This window comes from Phoca vitulina, unplaced genomic scaffold, assembly GCF_004348235.1.
Source record: "Phoca vitulina isolate PV1807 unplaced genomic scaffold, GSC_HSeal_1.0 scaffold6, whole genome shotgun sequence".
Classification (NCBI taxonomy): Eukaryota; Metazoa; Chordata; class Mammalia; order Carnivora; family Phocidae; genus Phoca; species Phoca vitulina.
In genome coordinates, this window is record NW_022589709.1 from 15,270,335 (window position 1) to 15,292,648 (window position 22,314).

The 22,314-nt window shown below is 47.1% G+C and overlaps 1 protein-coding gene across 2 annotated transcripts in view; it reads left to right on the forward strand.

Annotated features, from left to right (window-relative positions):
• The window catches only part of RANBP17 (RAN binding protein 17), a 322,877-nt gene extending 302,769 nt beyond the window's left edge, over window positions 1–20,108 (forward strand). Inside the window, exons 26-28 of one of the 2 annotated variants that reach the window (XM_032403702.1) lie at window positions 15,509–15,607; window positions 17,477–17,604; window positions 19,598–20,108. In XM_032403702.1, coding sequence (XP_032259593.1) covers window positions 15,509–15,607; window positions 17,477–17,604; window positions 19,598–19,694 — 324 coding nt within the window. In that variant the 3' untranslated portion in view covers window positions 19,695–20,108. Of the gene's footprint in view, window positions 1–15,508; window positions 15,643–17,476; window positions 17,605–19,597 lie in introns of those variants that run through there. The other variant, XM_032403703.1, reaches the window with a different exon arrangement.
• Window positions 20,109–22,314: the final 2,206 nt, after the last annotated feature.

Below are 22,314 nucleotides of genomic sequence, written 5' to 3' on the forward strand. Positions count from 1 at the left end.
AGCAGAGAGTTGGGTGACTAAGCAACAGCAGAGACACCATATTGAATGAGCCAGAATTCAGTCTCCAAGTCATTTATTTCAACCAGTGACAATACATTGAAGCTCCTGTGCCTCAGCAGTGATTGATGGTTTAATATCATATATAATTTTTTTTAATGAAGGAAAAACCATTTAAATATGTTACCATTTGCACTGGTATTCTCCTATGTACATAACTGCATTTAATCATTATGGGGATTGTTTTTATACTTGTGTAATTTGTATCCAAGAAATAACTGTCAAAGCCATCTCACGCTGTTGCTGGAAATGGTACAGTGTGCTTCATACTTGAATAGATTCATTCTGCCCTGCACATAATTAAGAGTGTTGGAGCTTTCCCTGCCACCACATAGGAATTCCATGTTTACATTTCTGAGAATGAAAAATTAGCCACAATGTGCTTTTTCGAGTTCCCATTTTCTGGGGCTATGATATTTAAGTACCTTAGTTCTGTAGCAGTGTATGATTTGAAGAGTTTGATTTTAAGACTTTTAATATTAAAATACATAATAAAATTTTATTATCTCATTACAAGAGGGTTTAGCCTCTTATTAAAGTTGCTAAATCAGGCCTAGATTAGCATCATAATAACACAGTTTGACATGGAATACTCAAAAGTCAAGTTCGAAGGAAGGGACGGGGTTTTTTGTTGTTTTAGGGGGTCTTCTCCTCCGCCCACCCCTTGCACAATGTAACAAGGATGAAATGCATGTATGGAAACAAACGAGGAGCAATTTGGGACGCTGGAGAAGGAGTGGAGGTGTCAGCCTGGGACGGTACCCTTAGGCAAGGCAGCTGGTATATGTAGCCTTTTGTTTATCTGCTACTGGTTTATGGAGCCTGTAGGCCGGCACCAGAAACAATCACTCCTACAGGGTCAGCTGCTGGTCAGAAGCAAAGTAAGAAAAGACCCTGCGTTCAGACGCGCGGCCGTAATTTCTGTAGAGCTGGCACCTGCTACTGGTGCGCAGCAGGAAGGTGAAAGGTCAAAGAGGCAGTTGTTCAAAACTCCAGAATGGCTTAAAGGGACTTGTAGATTAATCTGCTTTATTAACTTCTGTATATTAGATAACTATTGCTGTGAATGACAGTACATCTTTTTTAATAAGTCGCATCTCTTTCTCTTTTAAATTAGCTTTTGAGTAATGAATATTAAATAGAAAGCATTTCAGGGGTAATTAAATGAAAACAGAATGATGTCATTTTACAATTATATTTGTATGTTTATAGAAGAGGGGAAGCATAATGTTTTCCAAAGAGCTAAAAAAAAGAAAAAAGAGCCAGCTCTTCCTAAAGAAGAATTTGAAATAAATAAGTCACGTGTCCATTAGCCTTTGTGTTTAAACTGAAATATATAATGTAGTTTGTGACTTAGCGTCAAGTCACTGGGTGCTAGTGGCTCGATTCGGCATTCCCAGGGGCTCCAACTATTTTCTTTATGAATTAAAGTGACTGCAATCTGTCACTGGTGTTTTATCTACAGTTTAGCACAGTCCGTTTTGCTGTGTAGTCCCAGCAAATGTTCTCAGCATAGCAAAGGAGTTGTAAAAGATGAACAACGGCCATACCTTTTCCTTCACATTCATGTAAAACAGAGAACACTGCATCTGGAAAAAAGTGCAGAGTTTTACACAGGTTTCACCCAAAATAATTAGGCATGCTTGATAACAGATCTCTCACCCAGTATGGCAAATGGCAAACAAGTTGGTTTTTAGCCTCTTCGTTAGTGGTGATTGTCATAATTGGCTATCGTTGTAAATTAAAAGTTCCCTAAATGTATCCTTTTTTAAAGCCTCTGCAAGGAAAATTTCTAATCCATAGATTAAATGCTGACATCAACTCTGAGGAAGTATCTCACAATCGGTGTTCTTTTTTTTTTTTTTTTTTTTTCAGAGAGGGGGGTGTGCAGGGCGGGGGTGGGGTGGGCAGAGAGAGAGGGAGAGAGAGAATCTTAACCAGGCTCCATGCCCAACGCAGGGCTCCATCTTGGGACCCTGAGATCATGACCTGAGCCGAAATCCAGAGTCAGACGCTTCAGCGACTGAGCCACCCAGGCACCCTCACAATCTGTGTTCTAAAGGGATGGTTTTGTCTGCTCTCAGAAGTTCTGCAGATGACATCTGCCTTTTTATGCCAACACAGCGCAGGGAGCAGCATTTAGCCATATTTCACAAACAGAAGTCATTCAGGATTAGCACTCCCACATTTTAACACAAGCACAGTCTTCATGCTCTGAGCAGTGTTTCTGTGACATGTGAATATGACACCTGAGACTGTCTTCCTGTGTCATACCCAAGCCAGCCCAGGGCTCACCAGGAGGATCCTAAACTTGTACGGATATCACAAAGAAGCTGATTAGCTGGACCAGAAAAGATTGAGTTAGAAGTGTTTCCTTACCCTACCACTCCAAAGTGAAAGAACTTCCACACCTCCTTCTTAAAGATCTAGACTTTTCCTCCATCCTGTAATAGAAGCTTTATTTCCTGCAGGGTTGCTAAGACCTAAGAGGTCACTATGGAGGAGCAACTTCAGACGCAGACAATGGTGGTGATGAATGGTTATGATGGAAAAGAAGTAGAAATAATTATCATATGCTAGGCTCTGTTCTAAGTACTTAAATATAATGTATTTCTCATTTGTATTTATATTTGTATTCGTAAAGTTTCACTACTTTGGGAGGCAGATACTCTTTTCTACATTTTATAATCAAAATATCATAAGTGCAGCTTCAAGAAGTCCGGTAGCCCAGTCACTGTTGTAACAGCTTCTAAGTAGCAGAACTGTGTCCTCTTAGCCACTGTGCAATACTACTTGGAAATGACCTAGAGACAGGATTGGTAGGGCAGGAGGGGGCAGGGTGGGACTCACAACATTCATTCATTTATAAATCCTTGACTGAGCCAAGGGCCCTTCCTTTGAGCACTGATTAGACAAGAGGTAAGCACTTGACCCAGATTGGCTCACTGAGTCCTCTTCCCTAGACTTAGGATCTGGCATTTAGAAGATGTGGGTCGGCCTCTGGTCTTCACTTGACCTGAAAAACCAAGAGCCATGTGGCACCTGTCCCTGCTGCCTGCCCAGAGAAGTAGCCAGTCGACAGCAAGAGGAAAAAGCACCAGACATGCTGGGAGGGTCTTGAAGGAGACCAGCAGCCCCAGAGAGAGACTGAGAACGATCCCACCGGCCTTCCTGGGGCGGCCTTCCCAGCCACCGAGAGACCCATATACACTGCCTAATCCAGGGATCCTCAAGTCACCCCTTTTAGGCCTGACTTTTATCTCTGGTAGTTGCTGTCCTCACAGCCAAGAGATTCTTGACTCAGGGAAGCATGAGGACAAAATGGACCAATGAGTATAGACTCACCTAACACAGAGAAGGTATTCAGTAAGTATGTAAAATTTGAAAAACAATGTACAGGTACCAGTAACTTTTTTATGTCCCTAAGGAGAACATATCCCTGCTGCTGTTCATATGTATAAAGGCGAAAAGTGTCCTTTCCAGGAAATCCCAAGGCCGTGACTTCAGCCAGATTACCTAGGTCTTCTTAGTCCCACACGTGTGTTCTGCCTTTCTTAGAGTTCTCCGTGTGACACACATTCTCAAGATCGCACACCCTCACTGGGGTGGGGGGCGGGGGGGAGGTGCAGGTACGGTGTCATTTGGATTTGATTCTTGGCCCCAAACTGACTTCTCCTCCCTTATTCTTCCTATGCACTCCAGGCATCACCTTGTGATGGCAAGAATGAGAATAAGCTTTAGGACTCTTTCCATTGACATGTCTTCACACCTCATGTCTCCTCTGAGTCTCACAGAAACTCTAGTTAGCAGTAGGGCCAATATGGTTTATTTTCTGAACTTGGGAGTATAGGTACGTCCACAGATTCAGTCCACAGTACCTGTATGGGACAAGTAGGCAGAGATGCAGAGGCAAAGTCACAGACCCAGTAAACAGCAGTACTGAGACTCCAACTGAGGCTTTGTTGTCTCTAGATCTCACATAGCTTTTACCTTACCAAGGCATCCCGGGGCTTTAACCTGCTCTCCTCTCTTGGCATTTCTCCCACCTTTATCTCTCCAAGTGGTGTCGTGAAGGGTATGAGAAGCTCTGTGAGTTTCTTGAGAGAATGGCACTGTGGAAAGTGAGGGTCAGCTTCCTGAAGGCTTGATTTATTCATTTTACAGTTAAAAAATCACTGGTTTTTCACATACTTGAAGGGTAAATAATGGGAGATTTTCCCAAAGCATGTGAGTGTATGCCAGAGTTGTGAGCTGAACTTTCATATTCATTTTCTGTCTTAATTCTTGGAAAGTTTAACCAGCAGCAACCATTGGTGAGGCTATGAGCCCATCTGGTATGTTCAAGAAAACTTCTTACTTGATTACAGTCTGATCACTACTTACAGAACAAGGTTAAGGTTCCCTAATCCTCTGGCCTGTCATGAGTTACTGCTACCTTGTAAGCTTTGCACCCAAGAATAACTCTTGCATGTTAATTCTTCATCCCTTGTCATGCTTCGGAAAATACAGACAGTGCTTTCAGACGGACGAAATTCCGTCCTCCTTTCAGAATCGTTTACTTGCAAATTCTGTATTTGTTAGGATTTTCTGCTTTACTACAATCAGAGCAGATTTTGCAGTCAACGTACCTGGCTTTGAATACTTCTAACTGTGTCCTTGGGATACTTTACCTCTTCAAAGATACCAGCACTTCAACCAGGGCAATTCTCAGCCTTATTGGAACTGGCCCCCAGGATCAGGTAGTTGAGCTAGTCCCCCCTGAAGTCTCATGCCCAGACTCCCCAAGACTTTAGCCAAGACCCCTCGCCTTAGCTCTTTCCCATTCTGTCACTCCTCAGCCTACCCCATAACTCGGAACATCGCTACTGTGGAAAAGAAGAACAATTCAAGTGCATACTTAGTTGAGGTCATGTGAATAAGGAATGTGAAGTAAACTGCCAAGAAGGAGCGATGAGAAGTGCAGGGCCTGGAGAGAACTCTCTCAGGCCCCAGAGAGACCAGAAAGAAGATCCTAAGCAAGAGCTCTGTGTTAATGCCCGTACTTAATGTGGCATCTAGTTTTAGATAGGACGAAGAAGTTCCACTCAAGGAACTAAAAGCGTCAATTAGAGTTAAGTGCATTTAGGGACGATTTCTCAGAGACCCTTTAGGATTGGAAGGAAACAACTTGGTGGGTGGGCAGTAAGAGATTGATAAATACTTGGGCTCCAGGAGCTTCTTAAGGCCACGAGGACCACATTTTATTCCATTCTGTACCACAGTGCCTGGCCCATAGTAGGCGCCCAGTGAGTCTGTGAGCATTGAATACGTGTGAGAAATGAGGAGGGAGAGGAAAAGAAGGAGGGAGAAGTCCCTGGCACGGCACCCGACACGTAGTAGGCACTTAGTACGTATTTGTTGCCTGTGTGCACCTGCACGTCATGAGAGCCAATAGTGGAATATTAGTGACTGGAAACCTGTGTGCGGGTGAAAGGAACCTGGCACGTCACGAGAGGGGCTCACAGCCTCATAGCCCTCCAGAGGCCTGGCCTGTTTTGGAGTCTGCACTTGAAGGGAGCAATTCTGGCCTCAGCAAATGATGTGCTCTTATCCCACAGAAGAAGCAAACCCTCCCTCCCCAACCCCATCTTCTTCCTGAGCCCCCTGCATTACAGAGAGGCTGGAAACAAATTGACAGAAACCTGGAGGAAAGGAACTCAAGTGATTTAGGAGAATTGAAGGGCTGGCTTATGGGGCCAGATTAAAGAAGCTAAATATGTATAGCCTGCCTAAGTGACAACTAAATGGGGCATTTGATAAGTCTATAAATACTTGGAAGATGTAAATGCCAAGGAGGAAAGGGAATTACTTAGCATGGCACAGTGGAGTATTGGCATAATGGGATAGTATTAAGAAAGGGAAAATGAAGGTTGAACATCAATAAAAAGCTTCCTGACAAAGAGAACCGTTCCTGACAGGGGACACTATTAAGTTATGCGCTGCGGGCCAAGGGAGGTAATGGCAGGTGCCATTTCTCAGGGTACTGGCCACAGAGCCAGCAAAGAGGGAGCCGAGATCCACCCCGACTGAGGCGCAGGGGCCAGGCAGGTGACCTATGCCTGTGGCCTCCCGATCCTGGAACAGGAACAGAGCTGCATCCGTCAGATGGATTGGAAGTCAGACTGCCCAGGCCTCCTAAAGGTTCGGACCACCTGGAGAGGGGCTCCACCGGCGGTTTGTCCTTCTTCGGTGTCACCGCCAGGTTCATTCACCTTGAACGGCACCCCATTGCCCGCAAGATAAGGCCCATGTTTTGTAGCACCCATCCCTAAGCCCTTCAGGAGATCTGGCCCCTGCCTACCTACTCAGCCTCCTCTGCCTCCACCGCCCCCTCCACACCCTCTCCAGGCCCACAGAACTGCTCGCCGTCCCCCAAATACGTCCCCAAACCTGCCCACCTGCTCGCCCTTCTCCCACCCTGTGTGCCTGTCAGACTTGGCTCATTCTCTCCGACAGCTCCACATGTCACCTGTGAAACCTTCCTCACCTGGCCCCCACCCGAGGCAGAGCTCATCAGCCACCTCTGGTCTCTTAAAGCCTCCCATGCAAGCTTCTGTTTGTGGCACTCGCTATGCTGTGCTGTCATGGCTTATAAACTGTGGATCTCCTTCCCTCCTTGACCGTGAGCTCTTTTGAGGGCTGGGACTGTGTGCCTTGTTCATCTGTATGTCCCCAGGGTGTGACACAGAGCTTGGCACAAAGTAGGTGGTCAGTAAATGTCTGAATAAATCAGGGAACCGGGTTCTGTTCCTGTCATTCCTTAGGCTTCCTATGTAATTATTAGGGCAAAAGAGCTTCCAAATCTCAGTAACTCTGAATCATCTCCTTGGCCTCCTGGCCAGCACTCTCTGCCATTTAGATGACTATAAATAAAAACCCTCAAATCTGAAAGGCAGCATGCTGTCCTCTGTGGTTTAAACATAAACTCTAGACTAATCTTTAATGGAAAATGCTTCCGAGGGCCCTGTGAATGTGCCACAAAAATACTTTTTCTCCCCACACAAAATCATTTGAACATAATAAGTAAAATAATCCTCCACTGTTGGTTATGAAGATTTTTAGGTCCATCTAACTATAAAGCCCTTCAGGAAATCAGGGAGAGTGTAGTGACAGATGAGAGACAATGAAACATTGAACCTCCTACTGTAAGGATAATATATTTATTATGAAATACAATATTCATTGCACTCTGCTTGGATGACTGCACGAGATGCCCTCGTGCCATTATGCCTGATATCGCTCTGTTTTGAAATACGATATTCATTGGGAAATGTTGTGATGACCGTTCAATAAAGTAGCATGCTGTTGCCCACTCCCTTCCCTGATTCTCAGTGGCCTCGGTTAGAGTTTACTTTATCGCTGAGTATTTAACATAGACGTGTGCTTGTAGTCTCCGTCATGCCTATATACGTCCGCCGGCTGGGGTTCATCTCACTGCTCCTTATTTCCCGAGTTCACTGTTGGACTGTGGGCCTGGGAGACAGCAGCAACCTCCCCACCGCCCTTAGCTCTGCAGGGGCCATCTAGCACCCAGCCCCTTCTCTCCACGGGCAGTCCTGCATTTGAGGCCATGCTCTTAAAGCTCTGACTTTATCTACAGCTTCAGGGGCAGGTTGCGTTTCTTGGAAGGATTTCATTGCCTGGGAAGAAAATGGGGTATGCACGCAAGGCTTCTGACCGCTCCTCTCTGTCTCTGCTGCCAGACTTGCTGGGGCCCTCACCGTCTCTGGGCTGGACTTTTGCAGTAGTATCTAAACATGCCCCCTTGCCTCCAGTACCGACGCATCGTTGCCTTGCTCCGGTCTCCCATCAGTCATTGTTCTAGATCCCAGAGCTCAGCATTATTCGGAAATCCTTTGAAGGCTACCCTTTATGCACTGGCCCAAACTCGCTTCTGCATTTAGCATGACAGCACAGGCCTTTTAGAGCCTGGACTCAGCCCAGCCTTCAGCTCCCCGCCCTCAGCTCTGCTCCTTTCTACTCAAAAGAAGGGGCTAACTGTTTCTCAGACATCCCAAGCCCTGTCTGTTTTGTCCTTTCTCCTTTTATTCCCTCTTCCTGATACATCCTTCTTCCCTGGTGATGCTTATATGCATCTTTTAAGGTTCAAGCTAAATATCACCCATCCTATGAAGATAGGCTGGTCTTTTTAGGCAGAGTCGTAGCACGCGTGCCCCCTCTCTCTTGAGCTTGTACACATATTTGCTAATTTAGGAACCCCCAGGGGCTAGGAGAGGCCATTAGAGGTTCTAGAACCTGGCTGTGTGGCTGTCATTCATTCGGGAATAAAAATTAGAGGAAAATGGTTTTGGAGGTGAAGGCTGTTCCTCTACATATAGATTTTCCCAACATTCCCACCCAGAGGAGACATAGATGACGTTTTTCCGAGCGATGCTGAATTTTTACGTCAAATGGGGAAAGTGTTCTGTTTGATGCTGGCAAGAGAAGAGTGAGAAAGAGTTTCCCAAATAGTGCTGAGTGGCAAGCCCTGCAGACTCCCGGTGCCCCAGGTTTTCTGGTTTTATTTGAATGCAGCAAGCTGCTTTATGAGATCTGCAGCCACTTGAAATATGATTTACTACTCGTAAAAAGTTTCAAATGGATAATGAAGATTCAAGAATGAGACTCAAAGTGTAGCATAGTCAATTTTGTTGCTCTTGCTCTCCAGTACATCTCTGCCATTGAAATGAATTATTTATTATAATTTATTTCAACCATGGAAAATAAAACTGTTTTCATTGTGATGTGTGCTGTAATGTTCAGAGTAGACACATTACATGCAGTACTCTCAATTAATTAATCCTGAAGTTTCGTTCCAACTTCATCTTCTTTCGTATAAGCCAGGAGACTGGCAGGTAATTCTTTCCCCAATAAACTATGATTAAAATGAATGTTTTCAGAACTAGGGGTAATGTCGGTAATGGAGAAAATTGAAACAACAGCAAAACTGGGTTGTGTATTTCCTTAGATTTTACGATGGATGGAATGGATGGAAAAGTTTTTTTAATATCCTGGGCGATTTATCACTTGGAGAAAAAGCATCCTTAAGCTTCGTGGAGGAGGGGGCGGAGGAAGAGAGTGCTGGTGGTTTAGATGTGGAAATATTCACTGCTAATATATAACCAGCTGAGTCAACCAGTCCTGCAATACCTTTATTGGTAAAAAAGATGTTTTTCTTTTCTTTTCTTTTCTTTTCTTTTTTTTTTTTTTAACTTCGAGAGCAAAGCTAGCATTGTGCAAAGGCCAAGTAGGGAGGACTCCCAAATGATTTTCCAAAGGAGAGCGGGTCACCCGTAATTGATTGCAATCTTGTTTCTTTAAAAGTAAGAGGCTCACTGCATCTTGCATTTTGTTTGATTTTTTTTTTTTCATTTAAAGTGCTAAATACTTGCTACTATTATGAGGCTGTAAAGACACAATAAGAATTTACGAAAGTGCTTAATATGTACAGACATTAGAAGATTTAATGTAACATAGATGGTGGGGCTTAGTTAATCCAGGCAGGAAAATATATGCTTATTTGTCCATTGCTTTCATTTTTCATAACATTCCACTAATATCACATCAGTAGACAGCAGACGAAGAGAACAATTGATTCCTTTTCCCTAAAGATGACTAGTATCTAATTTGAGGAGGATCACATTTCAATATCTGCTGTGCACGTGGCCTCAGGAACAGCACTCGGTAATGACAGCAACTCCCTTACTTCCACAAGCACTGAAAACCTGGAAGCTTTCCTCCTTCAGCAGCGTTCAGATCTCCAACCTGGGCATGGGGCTCTGGAGAAATTACTGTGGAGTTGGGTAGAAGGTTTCTCTGCTTTTTCAGAATCGACTGCACTCTCCCGGCAATCCTGTTTTTGTTTCACTGTTTTTAACTAGGGCCAGCCTTCCCCCTGCTGTCTTACTGGCCTTCTGAAAGGCCATTTACGTATGTACACCAAGAGATTCCTGAGACTCAGGACGAGCTCTTCAGTTTTGGGTCCATTTATCATTGGTCATTCCTCAAAACTTCACCAGCTCATTGTATCAAAATCAAGAACAATCTAGCTTGACCAGAGGTGCGGAGAATTGTGTATTCTACTCCTCTTCCCATTAAGGCCCCTTACCTCACCGATGAAGACACCTCCTTCTGCAGACATGCCCTCTTGGGCACAGCCCTGACTATCCTTGCTTTGTCTTCCTCCCCCTGCCCCCCCACTTAGATCCAGGCACAGGGAAGCCTCATCCAGGGCCTCTCGCCTTTTCTCTGGCTGTCCTTCCTTTGTCAAAGCAAAACCTCCTTCTCAGGCCCTCTTTCTACCACCTTTCGGGCAAGACCGATTGCTCTTGTCGCGTTCCCATTTTCCCTTTCCCGGCTGAGCAGGCGGCGCAGTCGCAGTACGCCTGACATGCACACGACCCCGAAGAGGGAAGAGCTGGGGTCCCCTTACTGTAGCCGGGCTTCAGGCCCTGCGCTGTCAGGGCTCATGGCGTTGCTCCAGCTTCAGGCTTTTGTCTGTCTGATACAGGCCGGGAGCAAGAGGGAGTGTTTGAGTTTTTTCATCTAGTTCTTAGAACTCTGTGGAATGGTTTTTAGTTACATTATTCTGTAGGCTCTAAGAACGCTAACAGTGAAAAGCGTTCACCTTGTAGGGAATGTTGTAACTCAAAGGAAATTAGCGTAATTTACTAATGTTTTCAATGATGTTAATTTAAATTACTGTGTACATGGTACTTTTGGTGGGAGGGAAATTGTTATTTTTAGAAAAACATTCAATGGACCATTTTCCAGAGACAGTCTATTAATTATGTCTACTGTTGTTCATCTTGAGAGTCTGAAAATCTGTTAACCACATTTCTAGAAGCGTTAGGTAGGAGGCAGGAAGGTCTGCAAACTCTCCAGGAATTGCTGCCCTGGATTCTCAGTGCGGGGCTTCCAGCAGCTGCCTGACTCTTCGGCAGGTGGCACGGTGGCTGAACAGAGGGCATGCGTGTGGGCATCAGATCCGGGAGGCCCACTGAAGGTGCCAGAGTGAGCCGTGGCCGGAAGCGAGCCTCGCCACCCACACCGTCAGGGCCCCAGCAGGCTGCGGCAGGAGCCAGACACGCTGCTGATGGACTCAGCACCGCCACAGACTGGCAGGCAGCAGGCTGGCGTGAGGGCGCAGCCATGGCCTCCGGACCCAGGCAGACCCGTGCGCGCATCTGAGTCCTCCCTCACTTCCGGAGAGCTGTAGCCTGATGCCTCGAGCAAGGAACTTCCTGCTCAGGACCTCAGCTCCGTAGTCTACAAAGTGAGGATAAGGCCTGCTTCAAGGTTGGCTGAGGGTTAGACCCAGCACGTGCCGAACAGAGTGCTGAGCACCCAGAAGGCCCTCCATAAGCGGTAACTGTTAGGACCGTGGGCAATGAGAGGACTCACGGGGCACGGCCTCTCCTGGGTGCCCCTGCTGGTCGGTGGAGAAGACGTGCGTCAGCCTTCAGCCTTGGTAGCCCCCACGAGGGCTCTGGCTGCTGGCTGGAGGGACACCGGCGGCTTAGGAGAGTTCTCAGGCTCTGCACACAAGGGCAAGATCCTTGGAAATGAGCAGTGTATTAATTTAGATATTTACCCATTTCAGAGTTTAGCCAGAGATTGAGGCCAGAACTCTCTGTTTTTTATACGATCCCCTTTCAAAATGTTCTTTAGCTCTTTATACTTTCGCTCTTGATAGTTCATCCATCCTTTCTCATTCATTCAGTCATTCACGTACCCATTCTTTCATTCAGTCGCTATTTCCCAAGCCTCTGCTGTGTGCCAGATGCCATGCCGGGCCCTGGGGGTACAGCGAGCAGGCCCTCGTGGTCTCAGCGCCCAGGAGTTTATAGACTAGTCTCACTACCAGTCATCACCCGGCACTCACTGGGGCCATGTGACTCCCACCATCCCGCTCTACCCAGCTTCTAGAGCCACTGAGCCTCCAACTCCCTTAGAGTACATACTCGCCATCTAGCAGCAAAGCCTTCAACACAAGTGCCATCTCTGCTTATTCTACATCAGCCGGAGATGGAACAGGAAGCGCCTGGTGTGAGAGCGTGTGGTCACCACCTTGCCGCTGGGAGAGCGTGACCAGCATATCCAGGTTGCAGGGTCTGCTGTGCTTCGGGCTTGTGCCCAAAGCATCTTAGGGCGGAAGCGTAGGAGAGGGGCCGAGGGGAGAAGAGCGATCCAGATGACACAACAGAACTTGTCTTACCTTTCCGGGTCAGATATTTGTGGTAGCTTTGTGTTTGATTTGGAAGACAACAAGTTTTCAGAACAGCAGAAACACTGTCCTTCAGACTCCGTGCTAATACATGTGCCAGACAAATAGGGATGGTTTGGGGACTATTTCCTATGGTGGCTTATTTTTTGACTGCAACTCTCAGTGAAGTTAGATAATTGCAAGGAGACTATAGTCTCATTTATCTGAACATAATCAAGACATGAAATGGGGCGCTTCGTTGAGCCCTGAGATTCCATTAGGTCACACCACAGAGGGAAGCCATAGTTGCAGTGAAGGAACACTAGTAATTTTTGGGTGCCTACTGGGTGGCAAACACGGTACAAAATGCTTGACACAGATGAAGGAAGTCAGTCCTCACAGCAGCCCTTCAGAGTAGTTGCTATAATCCCCCATTTTATATGTAAGAAAATAAAGGCTCAGAGAACTGAAGGGACTTGCCCAGCATCCAGGTTAGGTAAGTGGCAGGCCTGGATCTGGCCTCCTTTCTGGTTGGCTCCAAAGCCTGTCCCTACCACACCATGTTGGTTTTGTTTCACGGAGGGCCATTTCCTACAGACTCACGCCAAAGCCTGTGGGAAGAAGGAAGGAGAAAGGAGTAAGTGCTGAGGCAGTGTGGATTATGGTTTTCCTAAGTGGACCAAGCCACACAGCTCCTCTTCCCAAATGGTCCCTTCCCTGGTTGGGCAGAAGAGCTGCTTGGGATAATACAGTGGATAATGTGTTTCAACATAGGCCCTGGAAAATGTAGCCTCGGTTGAGCAGATCGGAAATGGCCATTGCAGCCATCCTGTAACAGTATGGAAGTGAGCAGAAGTTGGGGGAGGGGGCCCTGCTCAAAGCACTCCTCGTACTAAATCCTCTGGTGCTGTGACTCCATGCAAGCTGGGGTGCGCTGGTGCAGAGTCGCCCAGGGCCCTCCCCTTTCAGTCTGCATGTGTCCATATCATTGAGCACAGAGAGCCTCCTACCAGAGGTTTTGCATTACCTGGAACAGGATTCTGTACTTAGGCATTTCACCCACTATTCTTCCAAACTGGGAGAGGGGGAGCTTCTCCAAAGGAATCTGCCACATCGCTTGTGCTATTTCCCCCATACCCTCTAGGATTATTAGAAAGAAAAAAAAAAGTTCTGGAGATGAGCTGCCACGTCAATAGCACTTGAGCAGATTTGCTCACTAATCTCCATTTTTCCGGAAGAGTAAAAAAAATTTTTTTTAAAAATCAAACATTTTAGCCAACTTTATTTTTAGAAAAGTATTTTATTCAAACATCGCCTTACTTATTACAGACATAAATACATGCATTCAGACAAATGAATCCACGGGAGAACCGTATAAAGTAATTGGCACATCACTTCAGGATGCTTTGTCAGTTACTGGAGGAGTTTGGTGCCTCTAACTTTAATCTTTTCCATTAAAATATCCATTCTGCCTTCAGATTGTGAAGCCCATAATATTTTAGACTGTCTCCATAGATCTGTTAGTTTTGCTTGTCAGTTTAATTTGTGGCTCTATGACTTTGGGTGGCTTGTCAGATTGTACATGGAAGCATGTAATCTACAAGTGATGTTCAGCGTGCCAGGCTTGAGACCTCGCCTCTCCCCAGAGAGACTGGACATACAGTAAGTGTGGAATTGGCCGGTTTCATCTGCAAGTAGCCTAACTGTTAGGATGACGATGATGATGTATGGGATGGCAGATGTTTCGGACTACAGAGATGCTCATTACTGCTGTTATCATATACCTTAAGCATTTATGGCACGTTTTCCTCTCTGCAACACTTTTTATATCCACCATCTCATTTGATTCTCAGAGCTTTCTTGGGCTAGATTATTATTTCCGTCTTGATAGCTAATGAAACTGACACAGGAACTGGCCTGAGATCGCCAGGCAGATTGGATTGCAGAAGTGCAGGGCACGAGAGGCGACACCACCAGAGCCCAGTCGGGGATCGTGTGGGTGGTAGCTTGGCCACATAACTGCCATTTCCCCTGCGCTCTTTGGGGCACGGGAGCTCAGGGGCTGTGGAAATGGAAGGACTAGAGATGCCAAGGAAAGGCAAGTGTACCATCAGCTGAACGCAGGGGAGCAAAGCTTGTTTCCCTGCCACTTGCCCAGAGTAGTGCAGAAACCCCAACCCTGGCTTTCCTCCTTTAATGTCACCCACAACTGCATGCATTCTACTTGTCCCCAGAGGGATCTTGCTTAAGTGCAGATCTCAGCATGTCTCTCCTTTGCCACAAACCCATCACAGGCTCTCCCTTCATCACGATGAAGTCCAGGCTCCCCAGCATGGTCTACCAGCCTGGCGCTGGGGTCTGGCTTCTCTGGCCCCCGTCTCTTCTCTCCTGTCACACTCAGTTCTTTCCCAACCTCCTTTTGCACTGCCTTCTCTGCCCAGAACACATTTATGATGCTGTCCTTAAACTGAACCCTCTCTGTGGAATCTTCCCTGCCTTCTCCCCAAAGACCCAGGAGCATCCCTCCCTCCTCTGCTAGCCCACTGCACTTGGCCCAGCCCTATTTCTGACTATCTGTCTGCTCTGTGCCCTGCCCCAAGAAGCTTCTAGCTCCTCCAGGGCACAGGTCACGGTAGATGCCTGTTCTCTGACCTCTCTTAGAGGTGTCTTACAGACTTTGAATTTAAGAGGATACATTTGTATGTACATGTAAAAGTGAAGCGAGTGAGTAAACTAGTGAATGAAGAACAAATGAGCCTGAGCCAGCAGGAAACAGGACCTTCCGAGGTCGCATGGAATGTGTCCCGTTTCTCCCTCCCTCTGAGAGATGCTCCCCCTCCATAACTTGACCTCTAGTGAAATGAGAGGCAGGAAGGAAGTGAGCTGGGCTTCTATCTGGCCACTTGCATGGAGGAAAGCATACCAGGGTTGAGAGGCAGAGACTGATCCTCTTAGCTCTGTAACCTCTGATTTCTGCCCACCCAGAAGGTTCTCACTGAAGCCTTTGGTGGTAGAAACTCTTCCTCAGGGCACTGGGAGTCTTGGCCAAGAGTTCCAACCTGCAGCATTATAGGCTTGCAGAGTCAAAGCTCTTTGTCCAGGAAGAGCCCTCATGGCTATTGGCACGATGTAGAGGTAGAAGGTGAGCACATGGCCTGGGATTGGGGGGACCTCTGAGCCAAGGTCTTATTTGACTCTGTCTTCTAGATGATGTCTGTCCTCATGAACACCATTGTCTTTGAAGACTGTCGGAACCAGTGGTCAGTATCCAGGCCTCTCCTGGGGCTCATCCTGCTCAACGAGAAGGTGAGTATGATTGCAGTAAGGTCCACAGGAGGTGGTCCCTGGGAGGAGGGAGAAGCTGTACGCCAGGCCGAGCTGTGACAAGAAGAACAGAAGGAACAACGGAGCTTGAGCTGGAACCTTGAACACTCTGGGGCAAGGCCATATTCCCCCAGAAGGCCCTTCCCCAAAGGCCTCAGATCTTCCTCAGGTAAGTGAAGGCCTCAAGACCAGCTCTTCTGGAACCCGGAGCCCCCACACGTTGGGCAGGTGGTTTGCTCAGTAGTGCTTCAAGCTCACCCTCATTCCCCTACCCCGTTTCCTGTGGAATTCCGAGCTACAATTCTTTGCTCCTCTTATATTTTGGGATCCTCACTGCCCTATGTGGTCGTCGTCCCTTCAGGGACTCACTGCGGAGCCAGCACCCTCCATCTGAGAGCACAAGGCCCCAGCTCATAAGTGCACTCACCACCCAGGGCGGCCTCCCAGGCCCTCCAGCTTCCTCCTGGACGCACCCCTCGTCCCCCTGGCAGTCGGCAGGAACAGTGCATTACTGCTCGAGAGAATGAATTGTCTATACAGTAAGATGGTACTGGGGAGAAAGACAGTGAGATTAGAGGCAGCCGCATACATTAAAATTCAAACTGAAATCCCAGCCTTGGAAGGAAACTAATAGAAGAAGAAAATATATCAAAAAGAGAAGAGCTGTCTCATCATTCACCTGTGCTGAAGTATCCAATTTTAGCCACATTCAATAGCACTGTCATTCATCTTCCCTCGGTGTTATTGTGATTTAAATCCAAGCTCTATAAAAGAGAGCAGTTCTTTTAAAATGATTGAGAGGGAATAAGGGCAAATTCAGTGTTTAGAAAAAGCTTATGACATCACAATATTATACTTTACTGATGGAGGCAATATTTCATGGTTTGGGATGAAAAACTAATAATTTTCTATTTGGTGTGAGTCACTGTATCATTATAAAAGGGAAAAATAAGTAATTTTGTGCATGCCCAATCTTGTTCAGGAAGACATTGTGGTTTAAGTGTAATACCTCTGATACAGAGTATTTAAGTATTAGTCTGACTACATATTATGTGTGTTTTTGATGTGGGCTGTTTTAATGTATGATGGAAATTAAATATCATGCTGTTTGGGCTTGGAAGGATAAACACATGACTGGCAAAATGTTGTCTTTGTGCTGAAATTAAGCTGTTTCCAGTGATGAGGAGCTGTGGGTCGTGTGAGAGCTTGTGTGTGGGTAGAAGCCTGCAGACCCCAGCAGAGGAGAGGGGCTGTGCAGCTCTTTGGGACCAGGCACGACAGGTGTATTTCTTAGTGCAGGAAGGCCCTCCCAGAACGAAGCAAGCCCCCTTAGGACCCCACCTCAGCGGCGGGGCAGACCCAGCCTGAGCCAGCGGACAGGGACTCGGGACAAAGTCCGGGGTTGTGTGAGGACTCAGTCACTAAAGCCATGGATGATGCTGCAGCCTGAGAGGGGACCCTGAGCCTTTCCTCCAGTCACCCCGAGTTCTCCCTGTTAAGTTCTTCCCCTCTGCCTCAGAAGGGAAGAGGCCCTTCCTCTTTCAGCCTTTCTGTGATGAGTGGAGGTGAGAGTCAGGAAGACCTTCACACACTTGGTCCCCCACAGAGGACCTAAATTGTTCAGTGACAGTAGAACAATTATCACAAGAGATCTTTATGAGAAGGGATAATACAGTTTATACCTAGGAATGTATCTGTTGCCTTGGCTTAAAGTTCAAAGTGATCCTGGACCGAAGCTCCTTTGAGAGTGAGGAGCACTGAGCGGATGGAGCAGATCGAGACCCTCCCCCCCAGCTCTCTCGGGGCCCAGGTTTGGCGTCAGGGCCCTGAGGCTGTTCTGTCTCCCCACAGTATTTTAGTGAACTGAGGGCAAGCCTGATAAACAGCCAGCCTGTCCCCAAGCAGGAGGTCCTTGCCCAGTGCTTCAGGAACCTGATGGAAGGAGTGGAGCAGAACCTGTCCATCAAGAACAGAGACAGGTAAGCATTGCCCAGTAAGCTCAACATCTCTGGCTTGTGGAAAATAACTGGATCGTGCTTAACACAGTTCACATATTGATGTGACTTTTCTGTTACACCTTGTAACCCTAGACTCAGTTTCTTTCCATCCAATAAATATTACTAGGTACTCGCTTTAAAAAAAAAAAAAAGATTTTATTTATTTATTTGACACAGACAGAGAGAGAGAGCACAAGTGGGGGTGGGGGAGGAGAGGGAGAAGCAGGGAGCCCGATGCAGGACTCAGTCCCAGAGCCCTGGGATCATGACCTGAGCTGAGGGCAGACGCTTAACCGACTGAGCCACCCAGGCGCCCCATTTGCTTTTTTTTAAGCACCACACTAGGCACTACATAGGGATGCAGAGATGAATAAAATGCAGCCTGTACCCTTATGTACTCTATAATCCAACAGAAGATATAAAAAATAACTCACTGAAAAGGTCAAAAGAAGGAAAGCTCAGATCTGCTATGAAGGACGAGGGAAGGCTTCCCGGCATTTGAACAAGCACAGGCTTTGAGGTTAGCCGGACTCCAGTTTAAATTTTATCCCTGCCTTCTACAGGCTGTGTGGCAGTGAGTAAGGCAGTCAACTGCTCTGGTCCTCAGTTTTCTCACCAACAAAATTGGTTGTGATATTGAAATGACAGAATGTTGTAAAGCATGGTCCCTAGGACAAAGGAGCCATAGTAAACATTAGTTCCTTCCTCTGCCCAACCTTTAAGAGTGGCTGGTTTTACAAAAGTTGCCAATGAGATCTAAATGAAAGGAACCCAGACTTATCAGGTATGCATTCATCCATTCATTTATTTAGAGCAGAACATTTTATTGAGCATCTACTATGTGCCAGGCATTGAGGATACCAGTGGTGAACTAATTGTTCAAGGTTTTTGCCTCACAGAGCTTCTAATGGAGGAAACAGACCATAATGAACAACGTAGAAAGAAATTGTTTTTCGGGGAGCAGGGGGTGGAAGGGACTGCCTGCACAAGCCTTTTATAAAAGTGGTAACATTCGGATGCTTCACCATTTGAAATGCAAGTCATCAATCATTCCAAAACCACAGCAGCGTGTGGTGGAGTCACCAGTCTGGGCTCTGGCAATAGAAGGCCAAGTCGGGTAGGCTCTGCAAACACACGCTTGTCTGCTCGTCCTGTGCCACGATCCTCTGGCAGGAGGAAGAGACTGAATGAATGGGGACACCGCAGGTGCCTGTTGGGGGGAGATTGCATTTGAGGCTTGGGAATTTGAGTACCCCCTCCTGAGCTGCTCTGTGAAATGATGCCAGACAGCCCTCCCATTTAAGAGAGTACAAATGCTTTCCGTGTGCCGTGCACTAGGTTGAGTACTTATGGGCATTGTCTAAATTGATTCAGTAAATTCTCACTTCCCACAATCCCGTGAAGTAGCTTCTCCAGTTGAGCACCAAGACAAGAGGTTAAGTGTTCATCCACGATCGCCCCGCTAAGAAGTGGTGGAGTCAGGATTCGAACCCAGGTAATCTAGCCTGGTTTTCTCATCTGCAAAATGAGGATACGAATACCTGCCTTTGGGAAGACTTGTGATGCTTAGGTGAATTTATATGTAAACTCAACCCAGTGCCTGGCACATAAACTTTGAATCATTTCTTTATATTCCTTACCATCTGTGTGTAATTTGACTCTTAAGAACAGTTTTTAAATAGTACACCCACCAAATGTGCCCCTCACAATGGTCCAGGTGTATCTGGTGGTAAGCCTTGTTTTCCGGGAGGGGAAGGAGGGTGGGGGTGTTGGTGGCAGAACAGTCGTGGGCAGTGGAGGTGGGAGGCGGGAGGGAGGCGGGAGGGAGGCGGGAGGGAGGCGGGAGGGAGGCGGGAGCTGGGCCAGGATCTGGGGCCCTCTCCAAGGTCCTGAGCTCCGCAGTGGCTTTATCATCCAGAGGCTCACACCACCTCGGCCTTGCCACTGCCCCCCGCCTTTCTTCCTTTTTCCCCAGGTTCACCCAGAACCTGTCCGTCTTCAGAAGAGACGTGGCAGAGGCCCTGCGCAGCGACGGCAGCATCGAGCCGTGCAGTCTGGACATGATGAGCTGACCGCCTCCCCCGACCATGTGCCGAGCAGCCTTTACCGAGAGACTCTTGTGCGTCTGGGTCCCAGGACAGTGATGTTGGCTAGCCCAGGAGAATCTATTTTTCAAAACGAACAACAACAAAATCTCTACCTTTTTATAAGTCTGGCCTAATTATAAGAATTTATAATAGTGCACAAACAATGTAAATTCAGTCTTTGCTCTGAGAAAGCAAAAGATGGGTTTTCAGTCTTTCTATAAAATACCATTATCTTTGTTCTTACAATGCTCCAAAAGGGTGTAGAAACAATATTTAACCAAAGAACTTAATAAACCAGGTTTGAACCTAAGCCTGTACTAGTTAATGGTACTCTGTAATCAAGGTGGTGAATGTCTTAGAGCTACAGCCTTCAACGTGGATCCTGAGTTGAGACAAATACCATTTGAACCCGTTAAATTAGTAGTTTGTTACGAGTCTGGAAGAGGCAGCGTTGGGGTCTCTGAGCTGTGGGCCTTTAGAACGAGCCTGGGAGCACTCCAGAGCATCCCACAGGACTGCGCACAGCCCTCCTGGCCTCAGCAGCATCTGATAAAGTTGAGAGACAGTAACACAATTAAATGACTTACAAACAACGTTTGCTTTTCACTGGCATAAATCTGAAGTGGTTCAGTCTAGAAGGATTAAGCCGTGCAGTTACCAGCTGCAGAGCTATTCCCTCCGAAGGCGTCGGGCAGCCCCTGCAAGAGGCGCTGGGCGGGGTGGCACCCAGTCCTTCCGCCTCTATCTATCAAGGTGCCTAGTTATAATATATATTCGAAGCGGCCCCGCCTCCTGGGACCACGCAAAACAGTGCTAGGTGCTAAAGTTCAGATTTTCAGAGGACGAAGAACAGCTGGTTTCCATCTCTTCACAAAAACTCTTACTACCGTGGGGGTTGTAACTTAACCCAAACCCCAGGACGTGAATGAAGGAGGCCTTTCCAGTTTGTGGTAGAGCGTAACTAGGCTATTAATTTGAGACTGCCCCTGTCATACGGCTTTTGTATCTCACTGCTCTGTCCTCATGGTTCAGGCTTGTAGTAAATATTGTGCCCTTTATTGCTAATAAGACATGAAACGTTGGCCTGACTGGTGAAGAAGTAAATCCACAGGCTCCTGTTATAATCACGTTTCCCAGACTAGTGTTTCTTGAAACCTTTCTTGATAGTTGAGTTTAGCAACGGGCTTGTCACATCAAAGCAAAGTCACCCAAGTTTATCTCAAAATGTTTCTCTTCTGTACGTGAGGCCAGGAAATCAGGGAAATGTGTGTCACAGAGAGGGTTGCTTCTGGTATTCCGTGGATAAGCAAGCCTTGGCCTTACGCTCTACTTCATTAGCAATGGGAAATGTGATTTTCCTTGAGAAGGCAAACTTTAAACTTTATAAAACATAACTATTGGAAGAAGTCTGACATGAGAATTTGTTTCTCATCCCACAAAAATGCTTTAGATGGCCTACCCCATTCTGACACTCCTTTACAAAAGCATCACCCCGTCTGCGTTGAAACGCTCACAAGAAAATAACAGTGTGCCCTTGCTTTTCTTTGCCACACTGCCGAAGGTCACCTGGTGGTTTCACCCCAGCCAGGGAAGGCTCCATCAACCTTGGCCTTGGAGAGCTGCTCCCACAGGAGGACTTGTCAGGCCTGCCCCCACTGCCGACTGCAGCCTGCTCGTTGTCGTGGGTGGCGGGGGGGGCAGTTCCAGAGCGCACTGCGAGGCCGCACGCCAGCTGAGAGCAAACACAGCACACAACAGAACACCGGCCGTGCCCCTTACTTATGTTCTCTCCCTCGGTCCTCACAAGAGCCCTGCGAAGGGAGACAGCATTACTCCCACTCTTTAGATGAGGACACGAAGGCCCAAAGGTGGCACATAGCTTGCCCAGGCCACACAGGTGAGATCCGAACCCATGTCTCTCTCACCTCAAAGCAATTCCTGGTTTCTTCCAAGAAGACCTGTATTTCAGAACGGTGAGTTGAAACCAGTTAATATTTACATCCACTTCTATTTGTTTTTCTGAACCCTGTTGCTACATAACAAATTACCCCAAAATGTGGTGGCTTAGAACAGCATTGATTCTCTCACAGTTTCTGAGGGTCAGAAATCTGCAGCTGGGTCATCTGCTTGAGGGTCTCTCACAGACTGCCGTCAGTATTGTTGGCCAGGGCTCAGCTGGGGAAGGACTTGCTGCCACGCTCACTCGCAGTTAGGAGTCAGTTCCACGACTGGCGGGCTGAGAGCCTCAGTGCCTTGCCCAATGGGCCTCTCCATAGGGCAGCACACAACATGGCATCTTGCTTCGTCAGAGCGAGCAAAAGAGAGAAGAGACAGTGCTGCAGTCTGGAAGTCCAGCCTCTTAGCTAATCTCAAAGGGGGCATCCCATCGCTTCTGCTGTATTCTGTGAGAAGTAACTCACCGGGACCAGCCCACACCCGAGGGGAGGGGTTACACAAGGGCATGAATACCCGGCGGCAGGGATCTGCGGAAGCCATTTTCAAAGATGCCTGCCACAGCTCTCTATCCAGTCTTTGCTGGAGAGGTTGAGTTTGGCTACCCGTTTCTCCCTAGACACCTGGAAAGGAATCCTGATTTTCTTTGGAG